The 11,630-nt window shown below is 39.2% G+C and overlaps 1 protein-coding gene across 3 annotated transcripts in view; it reads right to left on the bottom strand.

The window, feature by feature from the left end:
* Positions 1-11,630, bottom strand: part of CRPPA (CDP-L-ribitol pyrophosphorylase A) — a 56,403-nt gene that overhangs the window by 42,260 nt on the left and 2,513 nt on the right. For all 3 annotated transcript variants that reach the window (XR_003709084.2, XM_077936985.1, XM_028749921.2), the window contains exon 2: positions 7,029-7,308. Coding sequence is in view for 2 of the 3 variants with exons in the window: in XM_077936985.1 (XP_077793111.1) it covers positions 7,029-7,308 (280 nt within the window). In the remaining variant the exon portion in view is untranslated. The remainder of the gene's footprint in view (positions 1-7,028; positions 7,309-11,630) is intronic.

Consider the following 11,630-nt stretch of genomic DNA (forward strand, 5'->3'; position numbering starts at 1 on the left):
AGGAAGGAAGTTTTAATCTGTTTATTCCGAAATGCAAAATGAATAGATAATCAGAAGCTTAAAGCAAACTTTGAATCAATGACCTGACACCATGGTGCATATTAAGCAGACTTCAAAAACAAAGGTTTAATGTACACATTGTATATTTATAATGCATAATTACAAAATTGGATGTCTACTAAGTAGTAATTTCTATTGAATTCAGTGGGGCTTACTCTCAGGTGGGTGGGGTTAGCATTGCAGTCTTTGTTTCAAAATTTCTTCTTTACACATTCTACTACGTTTCTGAAAATCCTAATCCTAATTTCCAGTTAAAACTGCTTTTCTCTTGGCCGTAAATTTACAGTTATGCATAAAAGGTTACACACACATGTGCCTGCTTCAACTGAGCACAGGCCAAAGTGCATTACGGCACTTAGCATATGGTGATGGCAATGGAGAAAGCTTGCTTCTCAATCATCACTGTGTCCACAGTAGTTGTCCAGCAGAGCTCTTCCAAGTGGTGAATGGGCTTGTGCCATATGACCAAGAGAGCATTGCTATGACACCCTTTAGCAGCCTTGTGTATACTTGCAAGGCACTTTAGGCTAGGGGCAAAATCACTCAGATTTGGACAGTCAGATACCAGTTAGAGCAAGTCCAATGGAAGTGTCCAGAACCCTGTCTGTTCTGTCTCTACTGGATCATTTTGATTATCGTGGTCTGAGGATGTGGACCAGTGCTTAGAGAAGTTCAGCTAATCACCTAATCCCTTGCCCCTTGCCCACACTGGCTTCTTGGAGCTAGCGGAAGGGAATTTGCTGGGTAGTGAATGATTAATGCTTCATTGTAGGAAGGGGAGCAAAAGGAATCACTATCCAACAGGAAGTCTAGGGCTTGAGCTGGAAACTTCATGACTGAAGGCTGGAGTTCAGCCCAGAACTGAAGGGATGTCAACCTCTGTAGTTTGCACCTCTGGATTAGCAAGGTACATATACTAGAAGCCTGACCACCTGCCATAGTGTGGTCAACAAAGCTGTTCTGCCTGCTTCAATTTTCTGGCTTTAGTTCAAGCCCTCTCTCTCACTCTGTTACTTTCCAAATGTGGATTTAAGTGTAGGACGCAAAAATAATAATTGTCCCTTTCTTTAAAATTCTTAAATTGTTTTTATTTTTTAACTACAAAGGGCTATTCACTTGTTATTTCTATCAAAGACACCTCTAATTTCTTGAAATGTCCTGATTCTGTCAAGATACTCTAGAAAAATTACAATCAAATCCTAAATTTAAAAAGCATTCATTTTAAGGAGCAGTAATTATTTCTTTAGAAACAGTGGTTTTCTTAAGCTACATAACTTTATTTCTAAAGATCTTTTCATAATAGATAAGAATTCCTATTCCTATCAAAAACAGATACACAAGCAAACTGGATTCTAGTCAGTAGCTGCATTATTTCCTGAGGATTCAAGGTTCCCAACTTTCTACTGTATTCAGTCTAAATTAACCAATGTTTCCTTTTGGTTTTTACAGCCTAATTTTACCCAACAAAATCCTTTCATGCACAAAGAAGCATTGTTGAATTTTTTTCTGCAGTAACAAGTTTCGGAAACACAAGTCTCCTTAAATACTACCTGCTCCACTGATTCATAAACCTGTTAAAAAGGTGAAAGTACGGAATAAAAATAGGTTTCAGTTCATAAAGTCCATTAGGAAGGGTTTCATTATCTTTTAAAAAGAAACATCTAGGAATTTCGAAGTTGTAAAGGTTTAGAACTCTACAATGAGTATCATTACTGTGCTCTCTGTGCACAATAAGTTATTGGGGAGGGGAGAATCCAAGAAATATTTCTTAGAACATTGGACTTGTCATAATTTAAAAACAGTACCACTTAAAACTGTTTTTCTGCAGCCTGATTTGAGGTAGTCATAATTTTATAGCTGAATGGTGTATAGTGTCCCACAAGTTATGAATCACTGGGAGAGTCCTTTAGACTGCCTTGGGGGAAATAATATTTCACTAATGAGCACTATAATGAAATATCTAAAATTTGAAGGAAGCCAGGAATAGGATCCAGAGGCTGTACCAGACCTCCTCCGTCTCAACCCACAGCTTGTTGGCTTCTTGCCCAACAACAAAGGAAGTCAAGAGAATCAAAACATTACTAGAAGGTTCAAAGCATACCTGAAAATTTAAACACCGAATAACATATACTGCACGAGAAGGATTGCATGAGATCAGTGAGCTTTGGGGAGCAATAGAGCACTCAGGGATTTTGCAGGGGCCCACTCTGCTATGTCAAACAAAACCAAAGCAGAGCAATTTTGCTGTCCCTCTTGCAACTGGTGAAGAAAGGAGGACAGCTTTCCCTAAGTTTTCAATACTGCACAAGAACATTTGCTGCATTTTCTATCCGATAACAAGTTGCTGCAGGTATGTGCAAGCACAGTAGCTCATTTTGTGATAGCGCTAAGGCAAATTAGAAATCAGAAGAAAGGCAGATGCCTTAAGGATGTTGATCATTTAAGTTACAAAGTTGCACTTCTCAATGAAATGACATGCACTAATTGCATTAGGAATGTTTTCAACTAGTCCCTGGAGCCTCCATGTATGGCTTGGAGAGGGGGGCGGTGCAAGACATGAAGCAGCTTAAGAAAAAAGAAGCACACCAGAAAACCTTGCTTCTAAGGAACCTTCAGTCATACAAATAGTATCTAAAAGAACAATGAAATTCACCCACAAGCAATTTTTTTAAAGCCCTTCACTGATACCATATATTAAGTGGTCTTGAAGTCAACCCAGGAGCAAATAGTCCTCGGAGCACTAACTTTCTGAAAAACAGTTACGGGCATAACAACCAGAAAATGCTGGCTCTTATAGAATTCATCTAGTTATTATTCTACATGTTCAGCAAAATGAAGTAGTAGAGTGAACTCTACCATGTCAAGGTTGTTGTGTTTTTAATCTCTCCAAATAGAAAAGGAAGGGAGAAGAACCACCTCATAGATTCTTTTTTACTTTAAGCGAGTGGTTTGTGCATTTCACAGAGGTGATTTTTTTATTTTTATGAAATGCCCCCATCTGTAGCCTGAAACAGTGTACCACCCTAGGACAACCATGATCTAAAGCTAGGGCCCCCCAACATGGCAGCCATTGGGTTATTTGATTGCCTGTTTGGGGGATGTTGATTGCTTTTTTAGTCTGTTTTGTTTCTGGGGAGTTGTAGAGGGTTCTGAGCATCACCAGGAAACTAGTATTTTGTGAGACCCATGACAGTTTCTTATGGTGGTAACCATCAAAGTAGTTCTGCTAGCACAAGGATTCTGCTTGAGTAACATAACTTTCCCTCCTCCCCTTTCCCCATGTGCAAATCTGGGGGGAAACCCCAGAACAGATTTAGATGGGCGCAGGGAGAGGAACAAGAGGTGAAGTTCTGTTTCACAGCCAAAGTCCATGCCCTAGCAGAACTACTTTGTTGGACACCACCCTAAGATTTCTAAACATGCCCTTGGGCTCAAAAAGGTTGAGTATATATCTGATCTAGAGCTTGTTCCAGGGAATAGTGCATTTTATAAACAACTGATAGAAGGGATGACAGAATGGCCATCTTTCACTAGAATGCTGTATAGTGGTAACTGTCCCACAGACTCAGTGGACAACTGCTCAATATTTTTTTTTGCATTTGTCTGCTGCAACCAACATACAGCATTCCTAATTAGGGGATGAAAAATGTCTTCACAAGCTTAGTAAGCATTCTCAGAAACTTCATCCTAAACATATGCACAAGGGTATCTTTATGTGAGGTTGACAAAGCCTATCCTTTTCTTTAATGCAGCACTTATGCAATTGTTCTGGTGTTCTATTGTAATTGCAGGTGCAGCTGGTTTTGAAACAGTGTCTCCAAACTATTTCTCATCTTACATGTCAGTCACCTATACAGCCACAAAATCAGATATCCAACAACAAAATTTCATTCTGAAGTATAACAAAATCTATACACATAAATTTCTTATTGTGCTGCTCTAGGAGCAGCTGTATAGTTAAAACAGCTGTTTCAGAATTCCATTCATAATAAAATCAAGATGATTCATCCTATCACTATGCAACTTGGCATGGCGAATCTACCTGGCAAAGGGTTTAAGCTAGCCACATTACCAAAAAGAAAGAAAGGAGGGAAAGCGAAAAAAGGAAAATGACTGAATTAAAACAATTAATTTTTTATCACTGAAGTGCAGGGGGATTCCGTGTTTTCTACAATTTTTGGGTACCTTCCGTTTTTCCTTTTTAGTTTAAATTATGTAAAAGAAAAGAGATACTACAGGGGCTTCCCTTTCCAAGAGTTAGGTGGGGATTCACTGTGTGTTCCTAAAGTTATGAGATTTCAAAGTTTCCAATTTAAACTAAGTGTAAGTTAATTCAGTACATGCTCATTGCCAGATTGATGTTGCCTAGGTAAAGTTTGCCACCTCATGAGAAGAGAAGATTCCCTGGAAAAGACCCTGATGTTGGGAAGGATTGAGGGCACAAGGAGAAGGGGACGACAGAGGACAAGATGGTTGGACAGTGTTCTCAAAGCTACCAGCATGAGTTTGACCAAACTGCGGGAGGCAGTGGAATACAGGAGTGCCTGGCGTGCTCTGGTCCATGGGGTCATGAAGAGTCGGACACGACTAAACGACTAAACAACAACAACAAAGGTAAAGTTGGGCCCCTCCTCTGCCCTCTGAAAAAAGGTAATCATCAGGCTAAAAGGCTGAACAAAAGCCAGGAGGTAGGTAACATTAGTGCTGTGTCTGTTTTTATACGTGAAACACTGCCGGATGCATGTGAACACCTTAGAGTGCTGTTGCGTGTTTGCCTGTGTGTGCAAGGATGTGCTATGGCTTCACTTGATTTGCAGTTTCTGGCTCAGCTTAGCTTCCTTGAGTGACCTGTTTTACACCTCTTTGTCACATTCTCTCAATGTGCAATCTTTGATAACTGCAGCAGACTACATTCTAGGGCTGCATTAGACACTCTGTCTCACCTTCCACTCCCATAACATGACGATAACAACAGATTACAGTGTATGCCAAGTACACTTCTTAAACTACTAGATATACTGGGAAGATAATGAAAACTAGGAGAAATACTCTTAGAGGACTGATGTAGAGATTACTACTATAAATAAATAAATATTTTCAACATGTCAAATCACAGTATAAATGTTAATGAATATAGAGCCACAATTAAGTTAGATTTTGATGGATGCCTCCCTCCAATGTGATCTATGTCATTCAGTGAATTTCCTTTAAGAAATACAATGAAATTATAAGATCAAGAAAACTTGGGGCTAAGATGCTCACAAACTCATTCATCGAAAGCATGGAAGTTATGGGCATGGCAATTCCATTCCATGTAAGGCCAATATATACTATATACTGTGATCATCTGCAATGGAGCTTCCATTTATCTATGTGATCCTTCAGTCCAAATTCTGTAATTCTGCAGTTTGGCAACTCTGAAGGTGATTTTTCTAGCCCTAGAATACACATACACCTGGTCTAAGTAAAAGTACACAGGCACTGAACACAAACACAACAACATCCTGAATTCTCACTCAACAAAAGCTAGATTCTACACCTAGGTATTCAGGCAGTCAACTCTTTTCAAACTAATCACATTGTTATATCCCTCATCAATATTTATTTTCAAAATGTACAATTTCACATTTAACACTAAAGGTTTATTTGAAAGCATGAAGAAGCATCATTCTCATCTTTCAATTGACTGCCTGTTTCATATGAAATACAAATCCAAAAAACAATAAGGAAAATTCTAACTTTTGAAAACGTGAAAGTTTTTGAGTCACTTTTTACTTATAAACAGCAATAACTGTAAGGAAAGAATCAAACTTAATTCAATACTTGTTGTAATTATAGAGACTCTGTCTCTCAATTCTATCTTTCAAGCTGGACTGACAAGTTCAATTTAAAGAAAACATGCTGCAAGCATTTTTCTTTGTGGTGCAGTTTAAATTGTTGGCAATAAAAAACTTGCTAGGGGCTTTGGAATGCTGCCTTCTTCTGTTTCCACTACTTTCCACAACTTGTACTGGCAACAAAAATAGTGGTTTTTAGAAATGTAAAATTTTAATTATAAATTGCTTCAAAACATAAATGGAATCTAATTGGTTACAAAATTATATTCTAACATTATCAGGAGATTGTTTCATATAATTAATTTATTAAGGCCTAATTTGGAAGTTCTGGAAAGTTGCACATTTTGAATCCTTCAGGCAAATAACAAACTGATTAGTAAATGTAATAAAGTAATTTATTCCACTGACAAGTGGAATTAAGGAGTGCAATATCCTACTTGATCAATTGCCATTTTAAGAACATTAAAACTTCATAGAATTATGCTATCTTTATGGTATGCAGAACCTGAACTCTAAATTAGCATCATCTTCCTTGCATGAGTGATTTAGTATGAAGTTTCAGACAGGTTGTGTGTTTTTTTAATGAAAAAGAAAGGAAAGGAAACCAGGAAGTCTCTACACACACAATGTAAGAGGAAATCATTATTTTTCATAGAAATTTAAATAAGTGTTAAATGTTCTTTAACTCATTTTAGGATATCTTGGAATGCTTAATTTCCAGAGTCTTTCTCTGCATGGATCAGCATAACCAGATCACTGTAGTCCATGCATTGGTAAACTCAAGGTTGGGTTACTGTAATGTGCTCTATGCCCTTTAGCCTAGTCTGGAAGCTCCAGCTGGTACAGAAGGCAGGAGCTAGGCTGCTGGTGAGGTCAGATGGTGAAAGCATGTGACATCTCTCCTAGAAAATTTATACTTGCTGTCTCTATCCTACCTATCCTATCCTACCAGGCCAGGTTCAAGATACTGAAAACCCTTAAAAACTTGGGTCCAGGATACCTTATGAAGTGCCTGAGCTCTTATATCGCAGTTGGATCACTGAGATCATCCAAACTCAAAGCACTGTTAGTTGTCTCTGTGTTACCACCTATTATCTCAGCATTAGAGTTCTGTGATTTTACAGTACTTACCCCATGCTCTTTGGCAGCCATAACTACTTTAAAAAGTATGTCCTCCTCAACAAATGGTCTCACGGCATCATGGATTATTACTACTTCTGGTTTCTGAAGTGGTGAACTGAGAAGGTGGCTCTCTGCAATTTTTTTCAATCCATTGAAGATCGATCTATGACGAGTCATTCCACCTTCAGCTACTGTTGTTCGTTTGTGACCGTATTTTTTTATAATAGACTTCATTACTTCAACGTTCTCCGGAGACACCACCACAACAATATCAGATATCCAGCTGATTCTATAAGGCATTGAATAAAATTATTTAATGCACGTCTAAATATTTGAGTATTTTTTTCTAAATATGTAAAAAAAAATGGTAAAAGTATCTTTCAGAGTTTCTTTAATTTTACTTGTTAGCCATTTAGGAACACTAGCCAAAAAAAGCAAGACACAATTCACATGTTCAGAACAATGGTGAACTACCGGTATGTTTTACCCAACAGAAACTTCTACATTAGATCTTCGAATCATACGTAAATCTTCTCATTTACTCAACTGAATAACCAACTTTGTGACCAGAATTTTCTCACAACTGTAATTATTTGTTAAGACACAAAATATTCTTAGACATATACTATTTACTAGAGGCATAAGAAGATTCTCTCCTATTATGACTGGGGATAGCGTATGGCCTTAGGGAAACCTGTAGTGAATTTGCCAACTATGGCCCCATCTGCACTATACATTTAAAGCAGTATCATACCACTTTAAATATTTAAATCCTTGAACGATTTAATCAACGGTATCTCCAAAAAAAATTACACATCACTGGGGCAGATAGGTGAACTAATGCCAGTGTACTGGAAGAAACAAAGATCACCAGTGTCAAAGCAATGATTCTTCAACATCAACTTAGTTGAACTGGTCATGTTGTTCGGATGCCTGATTACTGTCTTCCTAAGCAACTACTCTATTCCCAACTTAAGAATGGAAAGCGTAATGCTGGTGGTCAACAAAAGAGGTTTAAAGACTCTCTCAAGGCAAATCTAAAAAAAAAAAAATAGTACAGTGGTATCTCGGGTTACATACGGTTCAGGTTACAAACGCTTCAGGTTGCAGACCCCGCTAACCCAGAAATAGTACCTCGGGTTAAGAACTTTGCTTCAGGATGAGAACAGAAATTGTGCTCCAGCGGCGCAGCAGCAGCAGGAAGCCCCATTAGCTAAAGTGGTCTTCAGGTTAAGAATGGACCTCCGGAATGAATTAAGTACTTAACCTGAGGTACCACTGTACTGTTTAAACACCAACAATTGGGAAACACTGGCCTGTGAGTGTTCCAATTGGAGAACAGCCCTTACCAAAGCTGTTGTGAACCTTGAAGATGCACGAACTCAGGGTGATAAGGAGAAATGAGCTAAGAGGAAGGCACATTTGGCAAACCCTCACCGTGATCAACTCCCACCCAGAAAACTATGTCCCCACTGTGGAAGGATGTGTGGATCCAGAATTGGCCTCCACAGTCACTTACAGACTCAGTGTTAAGACTGTTTTCATGGAAGAAAATCTTACACGGCTACGAGTGATCACCAAAGAAGAATGAGATATCACTTTATATAGCCATAGCTTTCCCCCCAACAATTTTTTGGGAACTTAATGTTTGCTACGGGTACTAAGAGGTACCCTATTTCCCTCACACAGCAACAGCTCCCAGGGTGATTTAACAATTAATCCTTCTCCCCAGTGAGTTTACCTTAGTGGAAAGTGTTTTCATTCAGAGAACCCAGTTTCTGCAGAAATCTCCTGCCAGTGCCATAACCCATGCTGTTCCAGAGGGTACCCAACCCTCAGAAACATATTTTTAGGAAGCCTTAGGTGGGTAAAGGGGGTTGGTGAAAACTGGGACCATGCATGAGCTGAAATACTTTTCACCAAGGTAAAACCACCACTGTATAGAGCTGAACTTCTAAGTAGATGTTATTTCTACCAAAATTACACTAAAAGAGAATATTTATAAAAAAGGTTACTTAGTTTTCCTTTAAAATGTATCAAAACCTTTGCATGTTTTCAGATTGCATTCTATTATGAAACAGAAGCTAAATAGAATGTTTTATATTAAGGGGTGATAATTAAGCTTTGGAAAGCAGGTCAAAAGGCAGAGTATAGCACAAACAATAGTTTTATTTTTATTTTTAAACCCAGTACAGTACTACTCAGTGCTCGCTTCACTTATGAAATAGACGGAAGAATACAGTGTGTGGTGCTCATGAAAGAATTCATGAACTAGTTTTATCAAGATGATGAAGCAGATAACTTCATTCAAAGAAGCAAAAAGTAATAGATGGAATCAATTTCTGTCTTTTAGCAGACTTCATCAAGACGTAGATCCAAATATATCACAAAGCTAATCATGGGTCGTAACTCCTTGCAAAGAAAAAAAGATTCTGGAACATAATGGAACTTGCAACTTTGTGCTAAAATGTTTTCCAGATGTCTCTTATTTTAGAAGACGCCAGCTCTCAGAAAAGGTACATCACTTGGTACCCTTTCAGGGGTGGTGGGATATTTGATCTTTCCAGCTAAAGACACCTTTTTAAATTTGACCAGGGACTAGATGGTGCCTGTTTGGGGCAATATGCCATCAAAGAGCTATTGAAAAGGGAAGAAAGTCTGCAATTAGAAGATATTGGAAAGCAAGGAAGCCACAAATGATTGGAGTGGGGGGTCTTTTCATATGTTTTCTAAGAAGGGTACTAGCTGCTGATGAGTCCCAGAGATTGAGGCAGGAGCCAATTAAATTGTTAGCATGACACTGTATAAAGTGCTGCCAAAGCTCAAAGCAAGACACAGTAATCCTCTGGCATCTGTAAAGAATGAAAGCAACCCACCCAGGATGGGGTCAGAGAAGGCTTCTTGGAAAGAGCCAATACAGATGGAAAGAGAGAAGGGACATGCAGGGTGGCACAAGTGGGGGGCTAAGACAGCTAAGAATGAATGAGCATAAGTTAGGGTGCCAAAACAATGCTCATTCATCATGCCAAGGTTTGCATAAATACCAGCATATGCAGAAATTAGTGATAATGGAATATTAGTCAGTGTTAACCACACACACTAGTTTTTCCACCACTACCACCACAGGGTTTTGTTGGAGAGAATGGTGATAAATCTATTCCTCTGGCACCATTGGCATGTAATAGGGAACACTTGCAGGGGTTCATCAGTCAGTTTAAACCAAAATGTTGATTTTGTGTGGGTGACAGCATCACTCCGCTCCCTTCTAAAAACTGTATTTTTAACTCAGCTTCTGTGCTGTATATTTTGTACCTTTAAACAAATTCACATGCAAGTACTCTCTTCTGCCCAAGTGTGAAGGCTTTCTGGAACAGAAAAACACTCCACTCCTGAACTCAGACACCTCTTTACTGATTCACATAAACAGCCATTGTATTAGAAACAATTTCCAGGGCTAAGCCCTGGGAATTTCTGACTCTGTATTCCCATTGCCCACCTTAACACACTGTTTGAAAAACTGCTGAGTACAACCATTCTTCAAATATCCAAGTCCTTTTCCTTTCTGCACATTTGCACATGGCAAAAAGGTCACTGACCGAATCATTCTTCACAGGCAAACACAGGGTAGTGGTGTGCAAAATTACAATTTATGCACCTGCCAAACTATTAAGACAACACATTCAGTCTATGAGGAACAACAAAAGCAAAGAAGGGCAAGCCACAAAGGTTGGTAAGCAACACAAATGGGCCAAAACAGGGGCAGAAAAGAATGTTATTAAAAATGAACATGAGAAGGCAAGATTGAATTCAACAGATGGGGTAGTAAGCATGCACTGCGTTGTTTCAAAACACAATAAACTTAACCTAAGTCAATGTTATTTCAGGCTCGGTCCTGGAATCTATTTTCAGCATGCAGGGCCTCAGTCACATATAAACCAGTTCATTTCCAACATTCCAACAGACTCTCATGCAGAATGTTAAACCTTTTCAGACTCAGAAGCTCCATTAGCCCATAAATGCAGTACAGCACTGATCCTTAATTTACCTCCATATGCAAGTAATGCTGTAATGCCACTGGGCTGATCCACCTTAGTTCAGGATACAATCCAGCTTTGAGTCCTGACCAGCTAGTGAAAGACTATTGCCCTAGTGGGGCTAAGAACCCTGGATTGGATTATGCAGATAAAGAGAAAAGCTATACAAAACAGGGGCAGGCTTGATTCTCAATGGAATACTCTAGAGTCTAGAGTACAGGCGTCCCCTCACTTATGCAGGGGTTATGATCCTGGGCCCCACAAGCATAAGTAAAATTGCATAAAGTGCAGAGCACCCTCTAAAAAGTCTCTAAATGTCTATTTTTTCTGCTCTCCAGTTCCCTCTCTAACCCAGACCAAAATATCTAGAGTTGAAGCTCTGGGAACAGCTGGAGGTTGGAGGACACACAGGAAAGTGGCAGCAGTGGCTGATGCTGTGCTACCCCACGTCAGCTATTAGGTAAACAAAACCCCACTGCGCCACAGGTCTCTTTGGGGCTTCCTCCGCCCTCTTCAGGTTCTGGGGAGGGTCTCCTTGTAAGCTGTGAGGACTCTCCAGCTCTCTCCCACCACTTTC

The sequence above is a fragment of the Podarcis muralis genome, chromosome 12, assembly GCF_964188315.1.
Source record: "Podarcis muralis chromosome 12, rPodMur119.hap1.1, whole genome shotgun sequence".
Classification (NCBI taxonomy): domain Eukaryota; kingdom Metazoa; phylum Chordata; class Lepidosauria; order Squamata; family Lacertidae; genus Podarcis; species Podarcis muralis.